Source organism: Mya arenaria, chromosome 12 (genome assembly GCF_026914265.1).
Source record: "Mya arenaria isolate MELC-2E11 chromosome 12, ASM2691426v1".
Taxonomy (NCBI): domain Eukaryota; kingdom Metazoa; phylum Mollusca; class Bivalvia; order Myida; family Myidae; genus Mya; species Mya arenaria.
The window spans coordinates 65,096,728-65,109,741 of NC_069133.1; the positions used below are offsets into that span (position 1 = coordinate 65,096,728).

Here is a 13,014-nt window from a genome sequence, read left to right on the forward strand (position 1 = left end):
TGGTTTACATTTTGAAGTCCAGTCCCTATATTTGATATATTATTATTCATATTTTGAGAGTCATGGGGGTTTGCGGTGTTAAATGAGGCATTAGATACCTGTAAATGTACCCCTCCCACCTCCTGTCTGTCTTGTTCTTTGTCCGTGCGTTTGGCGCCAGATTTAGCCTGTGTCTTTTTATTGTCTTTGCTTTGCTTTCCCTGTTTTGTTTGATTATCTGACATGATGTGTCCGTTTGATTAAGTCTCCAATAACAGTTTATCACTTTTTAACACACAATTTTAATCCCAAAACACTATATTCGAAAATAAATTTAAAACTTGAAACCTAAGCAAAATTTTCCAACCGACATTTTTCAACCTCGTTCTCTTTTCAGAGATTTATGACGCCTAAGCCACAATGTATGTCGTCTGAAAAAGCAAGTTTGTTTGCTATCTGCATTAATATACACATTTTTATAATACCAATCCTGTCAAAAGGTGTTGTTGTTTTTCATAAGTGGGATATATTACAGATTTTAAAGCAAATATCGTATGGTAATTTCTAGTATTAACACCAAGAAAGAGTACGTATTAATACACAGTTCATACGATCAGGATAACCACCTGTGATTTGAATTAAAGAAGTGTACAGTCCCTAGTAGTTAGAATAGTCTAGAGCAATGACACAAAGGAGACAAATGGTAAACTACCGTATTTGGTTTTAGACCGTTTTACTTCTTGGCCGTTTTTACGCACTTAAAAGCTCTGCTTCCGGAAAAAATCACTTCCTGCTTTAAAATGTCAACAATTTATAAGTCAATGAATTTAGATTAATTTTGATTACAGTCGGACGCTTATCAAAATGGCCTGTTGTCCAAAAGGCGACACTTTTGTCAGCCCTTGCCTTAAATATGCAATTTTCTTCTTTAATTTTGTTTTGTGGGTAAGCAATAGTTGTTAACTTTTTAATTACCTGTGATACTGTGTAAATATGTGAGTCATTTTAAAAATATTCAACTTTATTGATTGAAATGTTGTTCTTATATTAATCATTTATATTACTCATGCTCAATTTACCATTTTTTCTACCATTTAGATATTTCAAATTTTCAATCATTAACCAAAAATTAAAGTAAAATTATGATTTATCATTCTATATAGACTAGAGAATTACATTATGTTTAGTCAATTAATTTTAATAATACTAACCTAGCATATCTTTCAAAATTACTAACATATCTTTGAAAATATCATTTCGCTCACACATTTTCAATGCTTTGTGTCGTCACCTGTTTCTATAGTATTTTTTCATTAACAGACGACACTCTTATTATCATATGTTGTTGTTTTTGTACACACTTTTAAATTTACAGATTGAACATTTTCTTTTATTCTTTTCCAGTTGTGTGGGGTTTTGATGATTGCAATTGGAGTTTGGGCATTTATCGAAAAAAACAAATACTATTACCAGCAGATTGAGGTAAGTGTGTCAATTCCAGTTGGAACAACATGGGAAGGGTGAACAACCCGATAGCCACGCCCTGAATCCCACCCACCCTAGTCCACCTAAATGGCCTTCAACGAGTCTTTTGACGATTTTTTTAGTATGGCAGACTCGTGACATCCACCATCCCAGCAAATAGTAGCAAGCGGTCCTTGCGCAGAGAATCCTCGCGCCCACAATTTTGAAATTATCTCCGTTATAAATTCAAATTTCTACGAAAATATTATTGCCTACTATTGAACACATATTTAGTTATGTCAGTATGCCCAAAAACATGTTAAGTTATCATAAAACACTTACAAGTGTTGATTGTTTATCAAGTATCCCGATATCGGTAAATCGGGGAAAAAGCTGACGGGTTGTGTACATGTATAATGGTATTCAGGATCCATAATATGTTAATGTGAAAATAACAACTCTAATGACAAATTAAATCCAGTTCCGATCACTGTCGGATAAAAATTGAACAACTTTGTCCTTATTATTTAACATCAATGCATATTATTACAGTATATCATTTCGCCCGTTGTTAAATGGTAGTGAGTTGTAGCGTTTCAGGGATACATAAGAAATGTCAAAATAATAAACAAGTATCCCTGATCGCTCATTATTGTAGCTACCACCCACCCCATTATAAATTTGTTGAATTTAAGCAAATTTTGTTTGTGTGTAATTTAGTACTGGTTACATTTCCTCCATGATTATCAATTTTATAAACTTGAGTACACTTTTATTTTTTTTTGTTTTTGATATTGAGTAAGATGGGCATGGCTTTAAGGGTAGCAGGCCTTTTTCTGATCTTATAAAACAAATGTGACAAAACTAAATCTGAAATTTGGGAGAGTTATAAGCTAAAATCATTTAATCTGGAATGTAAATTCAGAGAATATTCTCTTAAAATTGGGAATTCTTATTGATTTTGAAAGCAAATGAAATGTCTAGCAATAAAACTTATTAAAATAAATTCATAGAAACTGAATTTCACTTTGCAATTTGGTGTTTTTCTATTTTTAGACAATATATGACATATTCTTGGACCTTTCAATTCTTCTTATAATTGTTGGAGGATTCATTTTTATCGTGAGTTTCGCTGGATGTGTTGGTGCCTTAAGAGAAAACCTCTGCTTCTTACGAGTGGTAAGAATTCATTTGAAAGTTCTTCATATTTAGAAATATAACTTTGTTTATATTTTTATGTAATATAATTTTATTATAAATGTACAAAGTTGTTGTATGATCATGTTAAAAGATACACACAGCTGGCCCATTCTGATACTCTCCAAGATCCCATCATCAAAACATATTTTTTGCTTTTCAGCAATTTATATGATACAAAAGCTTAATGGCAATGATTTTAAAATTTTAGATCGTTTGTCTTCTTTTGACATTTTTTTCACAATATGTGAGGTAATGCTTACACGCCAGTATTGTTACTTTCCACTCCAATTAATAAGTTATACTTTTTAGTATTTTTATATATTTCAGTTCTATGGCTCCATTATTCTAGTGGTAATTGCGGAGGTAACAGTTGCTGTGTTAGCCTTTGTATACAAAGACAGTGTTCACAAAGTGTTGACAGGCATCCTGGAGGAGGGGATGATTCAGCGTTACCAAGACGATGAGGATGCACTTATGGACTGGGCTCAGGAAAATGTGGGTTGCTTTTTTGCAATCCAAAAAATTCAGATTTTCATGCACTGTATAAAGTATCTATATCCTTATGGAAAGTAATTTGAAGAAGTTTGGCTTTGTGACTTAGTGATTACAGATCATGGTGGTCATTTAGGTTAAAGTTTTAGGGCAAGTTGGAATATTTATTAATAACTTCTATATCCTTTGTTCAATTGACTTAATACTTCACATAGTTGTTCAGGACCATCACACAATGAGGTTACGTAACTCCATATTATCCTAAATACAAGTAATGGCCACTGATTGACTTAGGTTAAAGTTTTAGGGCAGGTTAAAGTTTTAGGGCAAGTTGGGACTTAAAACTCCAATACCATTCATTCAATTGACTTAATACTTCACACAGATGTTCATGGCCATCACATTATGAGGTTTGATAACTCCATATTATCTTTTATACAAATTATGGCCCCTGATTGACTATGGAACTTGGGTTAAGTTTTAGGGCAGGTTGGGATATTGTTTAATAACTTCTATACCCTTCATTCAATTGACTTAATACTTCACACAATTGTTCAGGACCATCACCCAATGAGGTTACATAACTCCATATCCTTAATATAAGTTATGGCCCCTGATTGACGTAGGTTAAATTTTTAGGCAAGTAAAAGTTACAACAAGAAACATAACTCCGTTTAAAGCCTAAATACAAATTATGGCCCTTAAATTTTTTTTATTTCTTTTGAAAGGCATATTTGTATATTCTTAACCACATTTTCATAATGGGAAATCAAATTATTTGAATGACTTGCGTCATTGTTTGGGCGGGCTGGTGGCAGGGCAGCATCAATGTCACCTTATGTATTGAATAATTTTAGTTAGGTTTGACATAAAGAGACCAAACTTGGTATTATTACATCGTTATTGTATTCTAAGTCAAAGCGGCGTAGTCGAGCGCGCTGTCTTACGACGGCTCTTGTTTATACTTATATTCACCTAGCCCTTTGTATAAATAAATTTTTACATTCATATTGTATAACACGCAAGGAGGTGTGACACCATTGTTTACAATATTTCACTTTGATTTGGTTAGCGAGGTGTCATTTAACCAATGATATGCACAAAAAGTTACATAAATCAGAATTTGTTGTATGCCCTACCAAATGCAAGAAGATATGCTATGAAAACTTACACTCATCAATTTGTCTGTTTAACTTTATGAGACAATACCAGACGTTTAACTAAGCTTGGTGTAGACTGTTATTCCTTCTTAATGTGATACTGATTACAAATCAGAAAGTTAAATACTTGTTATACATTTAATTTACAGATTAAGTGTTGCGGCATAAAGAACTACAAAGACTGGAACATGAATATGTATTTCAACTGTACAAAGGAAAATCCAAGCGGACTTCGGTGTGGTGTTCCTTACTCCTGTTGTAGAGATCCTGATGCTATGAGTGTGAGTTTACATAGGTCTATATTAGTTTAATTCATGTAGATTGCTTTAAAATATTGTGTGTGGCAGGGTAGTTTAATTAATGTTGATTGCTTTAAATTTTGTGTGTGGCAGGGAGGGGTGGTTTTTCCTTATACATGAAATAATATTTGCCTATGATTATAATAAAATATTACTTTTTGGTATTAAATCCTACCCGCAAAAATGTAAATTCTTAAAATGGGTTAAAATAATAAATTTGCAACACAAGGTTAAACTTACGGAGCCTGGAAGAATACAGCCATCAACATTATCTTTATGAATGGCTTTGTTCTATGATAAAATATGCTGATGTTCTTAAGTTAATAATTAAGTTTCAATTGGGAAGAAGAATGATAAAATCTTATATATTTTTTAAGATGTGTCTTAATTGTGTACAAATTTGATTGAATGTTTTCTTATTAAGCGTTCTTTGATGTCAAGGACAAACTAAAGGTTTAGCTTATGATAAAAATCGGAAACTTCAGGTTTTGATCAATCATCCTTCAATGTCAAGGACTGCTTAATGTTTGGCTTCAGAAAAGAAAAAAGGAAACTTTGGGATAAGGTTTTTGTTCAATCAAGTCAAGTTTTCATTTATTAAGTTTTATAATTTGAGAAAATTTTGCCTGAGGGTTATGACTTGCAATAATCATTATTATTATTAAATTCATTAATGATGAAAGCCTTCCATGGCTCAATTGTCTAAAACTGATTGCAGAATTAATATTTATTGTGATGGTAAAGTTCCTGAAATGCAATGCTACTACTTTTCAGCCTGGAATAATCAACATACTCTGTGGAGCCAATGCCTTAAATGACTCAGCTACAGTAAGTGCATTATTCCATTCAATATGTTCATTGTTGTAAATATTTCTTACAAGAGAAAATTCATTGTACAACTAAAATGCTAGTTAAGCAATGAACAAAATCAGGAATCAAGTTAGAAAAGGTCAAAGCAATGGTCCAGCCAAGTTGTTTCACTAAATAAAGCAAAAATATTGTACACATTTAAAGCTGCACTCTCACAGATATACCATTTTTACAACTTTTTTATTTTTTGTCTTGGAAAGAGCAGATTTTTGCATAATTATCTGCAAGCCAATGACATAAGATTGCTGACAAAAAATCAGATAGTAGATTTCCATATTTCCGTTCGAAAATGAATGTTTTATGGCTTAAACCGTTAGTAACGGTTTATAAAAATCTGCGATCTAATTTTTTGTCAACAGTCTTACATGACTGGTTTCCATGGATTTTTGCAAAAATTGGCTCGTTCCACGACAAAAAATAAAAAAAAGTTGTCAAAATGTTCAATCTGTGAGAGTGCAGCTTTAAAAACAAATTGATATAATTTTCCCTCAAATTTTGTTTTGTTTTTTTAATCTTGCTTGTTATAATAAATATCATTACCATTCTTCATCACACAGACATTTTCAACAACCAGTAAAATCTACACAATGGGGTGTGTCGATACCTTTGTAAACCTGGCAGAGTCGAACCTGCCGATAATCGGGGCAATCGTTCTCGGGCTCGGGGTCCCACAGCTGCTTGGAATCTGTCTTGGTCGGCTGCTTGATGGGCAAATCCAAGATCAGATGGTGCGATATCGTCGGGCAAACCACTAGCAGAATTTTGTTTCATTTCAAAAATATCACCACTAGCAGGAACATTAGTGACAGTCATCTTTTTTCAGGGGTCTTACTTGGCTGCAAGGGAAATTTGTTATAAGTTTAAACCTTGTCTGCTTGGTTATTAATTAATTCAATACTTGAAATTCTGCAAAATTCTGTTCTTTGTTTCAGTTTTTACACTCTGGGTTTGGTTTAGGGTCATATGGCAGAAGAAGTTTGATTATTGATGTAAGGTTACTCTTGGTTAGGTATCTTTTCAATGTGACATCAGTACTTTATCTATGTTGTATTCAGAAATAACCTGTATGTATATTTGCAAATACTTAATTTTAGTCTTAAGAAAGTATTGCTTGTATGTTTTATTAGTTTCTCATTTTTTAAAAAACAACAGTGTTTTGCTTAACTAATGACATTATAGTACGAGGATTGTTAAAAAAGATAATTGTAAAATTTTGTAAGACATACCCACAGTATTATTTTTTAATTGACATGTTGGTCAGTAAAATTAACTGAACAATATCTTTCCTTGCTAACTACTATACTTCAAGCATAATTGCAGCTAAAATGTAAGACTGCTTTTATGTAGAAATTTGGCCATTATCTTTAGTGTTTGATCAAGAAGTGTAATTCTGTTAAAAACCAACAACTTGGAATTATATACTAGTATACCCTAATCATTTTGTTCAATGTGAAAATGAATTGTTTTTAATAATACCAATATTTGTGTAGTTATATGTGCAGAAATATCATTTAATTGATAATATGTTTTTTATTGAGATTTAAGAAGTTAATCATTTTACATTTATGATGGTCAATTTTGTGTCATTTGCTTTGTGCCAATCAAGGTAGATAGTCCATACATGTATAGTGAATATTATATGATATTCAAATATTTAGGTATTAAAGCTGCACCCTCAAAGATTGAATGTTTTTCATTTTTTGTCTTGGAAGGAGCCTTTTTTTGCGAAAATCCATGGAAACTGGCTAAATAGACTGCTGACAAAAAACTAGATAGTTATTAACGGTTTAAGCCATAAAACATTAATTTTCGAACGGAAATATAAAAATCTGCGATATGATCTTTTGTCAGCAATCTTTTATCATTTGTTTTCAGATATTTACGCAAAAACTGGCTCTTTCCAAGACAAAAAAGTTTTGAAAATTGTAAATCTGTGAGAGTGCAGCTATAATAGTGTATATGTTTTATACCTGAGCAAGCTGACAGCAATGTGAACAGGAGATACAATGTTATAAGATCTTTACTCCTCAACTCCAGTATTGTTGGAAATATTGCTGACCCATCATTTTACTGTTTTATAAATTCCTGTTTTTATTTATGTGTTTATTCCATTTATTTACTTCGTGATCATATTTTAATTGGCTCACACCCTTGACTTAGTAGATTTTTAAGTTTCATTGAAGATAAAACAAAAGCTTTCCTAAAAATTGCTTTCTGGAAAATGTTTCTTGAATTTTGGAATGTGTTTTGTATATTCCTATGTTAAAAAAAACTTGCATTGGTTTTTGGATAATGTTTTGTTACGTTAGCATTCTGGAGAAAGCTACAAGCATATTGAAAATAGCATTTGCATTTAGAGAACATACATGCCATATCCCCCGGCGGGGGGGGGGGGGGGGAAATCCTCCGGCATTTGGATCCACCCCCGGTCTCCCGGTGGGAGATAAAAATTCCCCAGAATTTATTAATTTATTTTTATTTTTTTTAAATTTACATCAGGCAATAATGACAAAGTGAAACCACAGTTTGTGAGTGAAACTCTCCAAAAGGAAACTTTTACAACAAGTGATCAATTGTATTGTAGTAATTATCAAAGGCAAAGAAATATTACTATTTTGGAAGGAAGAAATTAATAATATTTATTCTATTCTCTTATTGTCTGAAAGTCATCAAAGCTGATAGAATTAAGCACATTTTTTTTTAAAGACTTTGAAAGAAGGTAAATTTAATTTAATTGTGTCGAAAACATACTTTACCAATGACATATTTTGTTCTGCAAGTGCATTACAGTATGACATGACAGTGTATCATAAAAATATGATAAATCATGACATAAAATAATTCTGTATAATGAAAAAGTGAAGAGGTTTTCAAAGCAAACTATATGTGAATACATTTTTTCATACTTGCGTCTAAAAATACTTTAAAATTTCGCCAACTTAAACCTGCTAAAAAAATCCCCCTGAATACAACCAAAATGCCCCTGAATTTTCAGCCTTTTGAACAAATCCCCCTTAATGGTCTCCAGAAAATATGGTATGTATGAGAGAAATTATTCTTGGATTGTGGAAAATAATCCTTTCATTAAAGAAATCTTCTGCATTCTTCATGATTTCCTATAACTATTATATTTGGACTGTCACTTCTATGTGTTTATAATATTCATTGTTGATTTTTGTAGTAACATTCCTTGCTATTCAATTAAACGAATCTCATATAACCTGAACAAGGTACATTTATAATGTATATGGAGCTTTCCTCTAAGTGTTCAAGTCCAAGTTTTTAACGTATTTCTGTCTATTACATGTATCTTCTTTATAGCATCATCATGAATACAAAAAATAGGTTTAGCCAAACAATAACAGAGTAAATTATTACCTGTTCACAGAACTGTACCAAGCAGGAGGAGGTCTTATAATTGATTGTTGGAATTGTCAGTTTTTTGGCATTATTCAATCATGAGTTTTACATAAAACGAAATGAAACAACTTGAAATCTGTAAGTCAGACACTTCAACTATTTACTGTTTAGATGCACAAACTACAATCCCTTACAGGCACTCAATAGAGACACACCATGTCACAGTACAACAATGATATATCACATAACTTGTCACAATAGAGACACACCATGTCACAGTACAACAATGATATATCACATAACGTGTCACAATAGAGACACACCATGTCACAGTACAACAATGATATATCACATAACGTGTCACAATAGAGACACACCTTGTCACAGTACAACAATGATATATCACATAACGTGTCTCAATAGAGACACACCTTGTCACAGTACAACAATGATATATCACATAACGTGTCTCAATAGAGACACACCATGTCACAGTACAACAATGATATATCACATAACATGTCTCAATAGAGACAAACCCTGTCACAGTACAACAATGATATATCACATAACTTGTCACACTAGAGACACACCATGTCACAGTACAACAATGATATATCACATAACGTGTCACAATAGAGACACACCATGTCACAGTACAACAATGATATATCACATAACGTGTCACAATAGAGACACACCATGTCACAGTACAACAATGATATATCACATAACGTGTCACAATAGAGACACACCTTGTCATAGTACAACAATGATATATCACATAACGTGTCACAATAGAGACACACCATGTCACAGTACAACAATGATATATCACATAACGTGTCACAATAGAGACACACCATGTCACAGTACAACAATGATATATCACATAACGTGTCACAATAGAGACACACCATGTCACAGTACAACAATGATATATCACATAACGTGTCACAATAGAGACACACCTTGTCACAGTACAACAATGATATATCACATAACGTGTCACAATAGAGACACACCATGTCACAGTACAACAATGATATATCACATAACGTGTCTCAATAGAGACACACCTTGTCACAGTACAACAATGATATATCACATAACATGTCTCAATAGAGACACACCATGTCACAGGACAACAATGATATATCACATAACGTGTCACAATAGGGACACACCATGTCACAGTACAACAATGATATATCACATAACGTGTCACAATAGAGACACACCATGTCACAGTACAACAATGATATATCACATAACGTGTCTCTATTGAGACACACCATGTCACAGTACAACAATGATATATCACATAACGTGTCACAATAGAGACACACCATGTCACAGTACAACAATGATATATCACATAACGTGTCACAATAGAGACACACCATGTCACAGTACAACAATGATATATCACATAACGTGTCACAATAGAGACACACCTTGTCACAGTACAACAATGATATATCACATAACATGTCACAATAGAGACACACCATGTCACAGTACAACAATGATATATCACATAACGTGTCTCAATAGAGACACACCTTGTCACAGTACAACAATGATATATCACATAACATGTCACAATAGAGACACACCATGTCACAGTACAACAATGATATATCACATAACATGTCTCAATAGAGACACACCATGTCACAGTACAACAATGATATATCACATAACATGTCACAATAGAGACACACCATGTCACAGTACAACAATGATATATCACATAACATGTCTCAATAGAGACAAACCCTGTCACAGTACAACAATGATATATCACATAACTTGTCACACTAGAGACAGCATTGTTTTATGTTGTCATATGGTCTGCATTTAAGATCACCCTCTGCATGTCACAGTTCAGATGGGCACATCTGAAAACATTAAATGTCTACAAAACTATATTATGATATTTTTGCTTTCTTGCCATACAAATGCGGTGAAAACAGTTAATTTCATGATGCTTTTCAGTTATACTGAACAGATATAAATTGATATAACAACGTGTACATATTTTCATTAACATTGCTATGTAGGTGTAGGTAGTTTTTTTCATATTTAAATTGTTTGATGTTGATTTACAAATGTGGTGTAGGTTCATTTTTGATAAAGTGCTCTTTTATGCATTATGCTTCTCTGTTATACTCATTCAACTGTTTAATTGTAATACTCAGTGATTGTGTCCTCCTTCTGGACATTTTCCACCTGTTTGTGGAGAATTGGATCACTAAACTCATTATACTAGGAATTAGATTCCAAGAGTAGCTTGTGAAGGATGGAAAATCTTTATGATTTTAAATTGTTTCCCAAGGGGAATAGGAACAGAAGGATGCCTAGAAACAGGCCTCTCATCATTTCTCTTTTCTTGAAAGCGTTCAATGCTTCTTTAAAGAATGCTTTTGTCCTCTTTAAAGAGTTCAGTACTTGTTTTAAGAATGATGAACAGTCATTGTGCTCTTTCATGTAGTCACCATCAACTTTCTTTATAAGTAATTCCAATATGGTCCAATTATAAATAAGTTGGATAATATGAATTATATATGCTTTTAATTCCTTGAAGGGATTACACCAGATCAATTGGTGCTATTTGAATTAGATGGATGGCAAAACATTGCATATAAACAAATACCGCATACACTGGAGTACAGATGTGTTGTTACCAACTACTGCTTACATAGCAAACATTTCACAATGTCTTCAATCTAGGTTTTAGATTTTGTCTTTAGAACTGTGAATATTTAGATGTCACAAAACATTATGTGAGAAGAATATTAAAACAATAGGAAGACCTGTTATTGGAAACGTGGACAGCAATTTTTTGAAACATTTTTCTCAAAATGATTAACAGAATGTTCAAACTAAGACTGATGACATATGTGAATATGGCCCCTGTATCATACAAATGATGATCAATTGGGTACAATATTTAAAATGTTGTGTAAATGGAAAAATATTTACTTCTGGTTGTTAAAAATTCTGATCAATTTAATATCTGTCAATTAATTGTTATATATGTGTTTTATCATGAAAATTGTTGTGTGTTTCATGATTAATAAGGCATGAAACACTGGAGTGCAACTCAATATTCTTGATAACTAATTTAACATTACATTTTATGCTCCAGAGAAGTTCTGTTCTGTAGAATGTTAATCAAAGCTTTTTTATCAACATACTCTATGGAAGAAGAGTCAAATCAACATACTCTATGAAAGAAGAGTCAAATCAACATACTGTATGGAAGGAGAGTCAAATCATGTAATACATTGTATCATGCTATGAAGTTATATTGTAAAATGAGTCTTGATAGAGATTGAGAAATGGCTGTAGTAATTTTGTTTATTTTGGCGGTATCCACAACTTTGTTATTTACAATTGTTAAAATATCACAACATTTTCTTTATTAGAATTAATATTATATCAATCATTTTAAGGTAAACACTTTATTATAATATTGCAAGATAAGAATCTGAAAAGTTTGCCTCAAAAAACTGTTTTGAAGTAATAATGTTCATGATTTTCAAAGTTCATGTATACTATTATATTATATATCTGTAAATAAAGCATTCATGATTGGACTGAGAGCAATTTCCTTGGATGGAATAAATGCTATATCTACCTATATATAAATAGAAATTGGGATTCTGGTGGCTCAAAAAAATCAATAAGTCTAAAAAGTATATATTTTATTTTTATTATTATATTATTGTTATTTTTATTATATTTTTTGTTATCATTATTAGTGGGTAGTTGTTGAAAGTCTTCATTAGTAATTTTCGAAACCTTAATTGACATGACATGAGGGCCTGCTTATAAAGCAGTATGAAGTATATTTAATACCTGTTGTTAAAATATTTCATGAACTAAACTTTGTTTATGGAATTATATTTTATGAAAAATGTTAAAAGTTCCTATGAGTCAATGTGTTATACTGACATTTTTGAAATAGCATTTATGTAGATAAAATGTATATGATATCTTCTGGTTTAAATGTTTATATAACTGTAATTTACATTAAAAAATATTGAAAATATATTTCCGAATAAAATGTTAAAACAGTACTCAGTGTGTTTTGCATTGTATCAACCTTCAAGTGAGAAAAGAGTGTTATGTTTGTTAAATGATAAACTGTTCTTAAATAGAATTTTGTATTGAATAAATTG

General features: G+C 31.9%; 1 protein-coding gene across 1 annotated transcript; it reads left to right on the forward strand.

The window, feature by feature from the left end:
* Window positions 1-761: 761 nt before the first annotated feature.
* On the forward strand, window positions 762-7,558 carry LOC128212507 (tetraspanin-33-like). The gene is made up of 7 exons (XM_052917992.1): window positions 762-924; window positions 1,384-1,461; window positions 2,500-2,622; window positions 2,971-3,138; window positions 4,445-4,576; window positions 5,369-5,422; window positions 6,022-7,558. The coding sequence occupies exons 1-7, from the start codon at window positions 844-846 to the stop codon at window positions 6,217-6,219; spliced, it is 834 nt and encodes a 277-aa protein (XP_052773952.1). The 5' UTR covers window positions 762-843; the 3' UTR covers window positions 6,220-7,558.
* The last annotated feature ends 5,456 nt before the right edge of the window (window positions 7,559-13,014 follow it).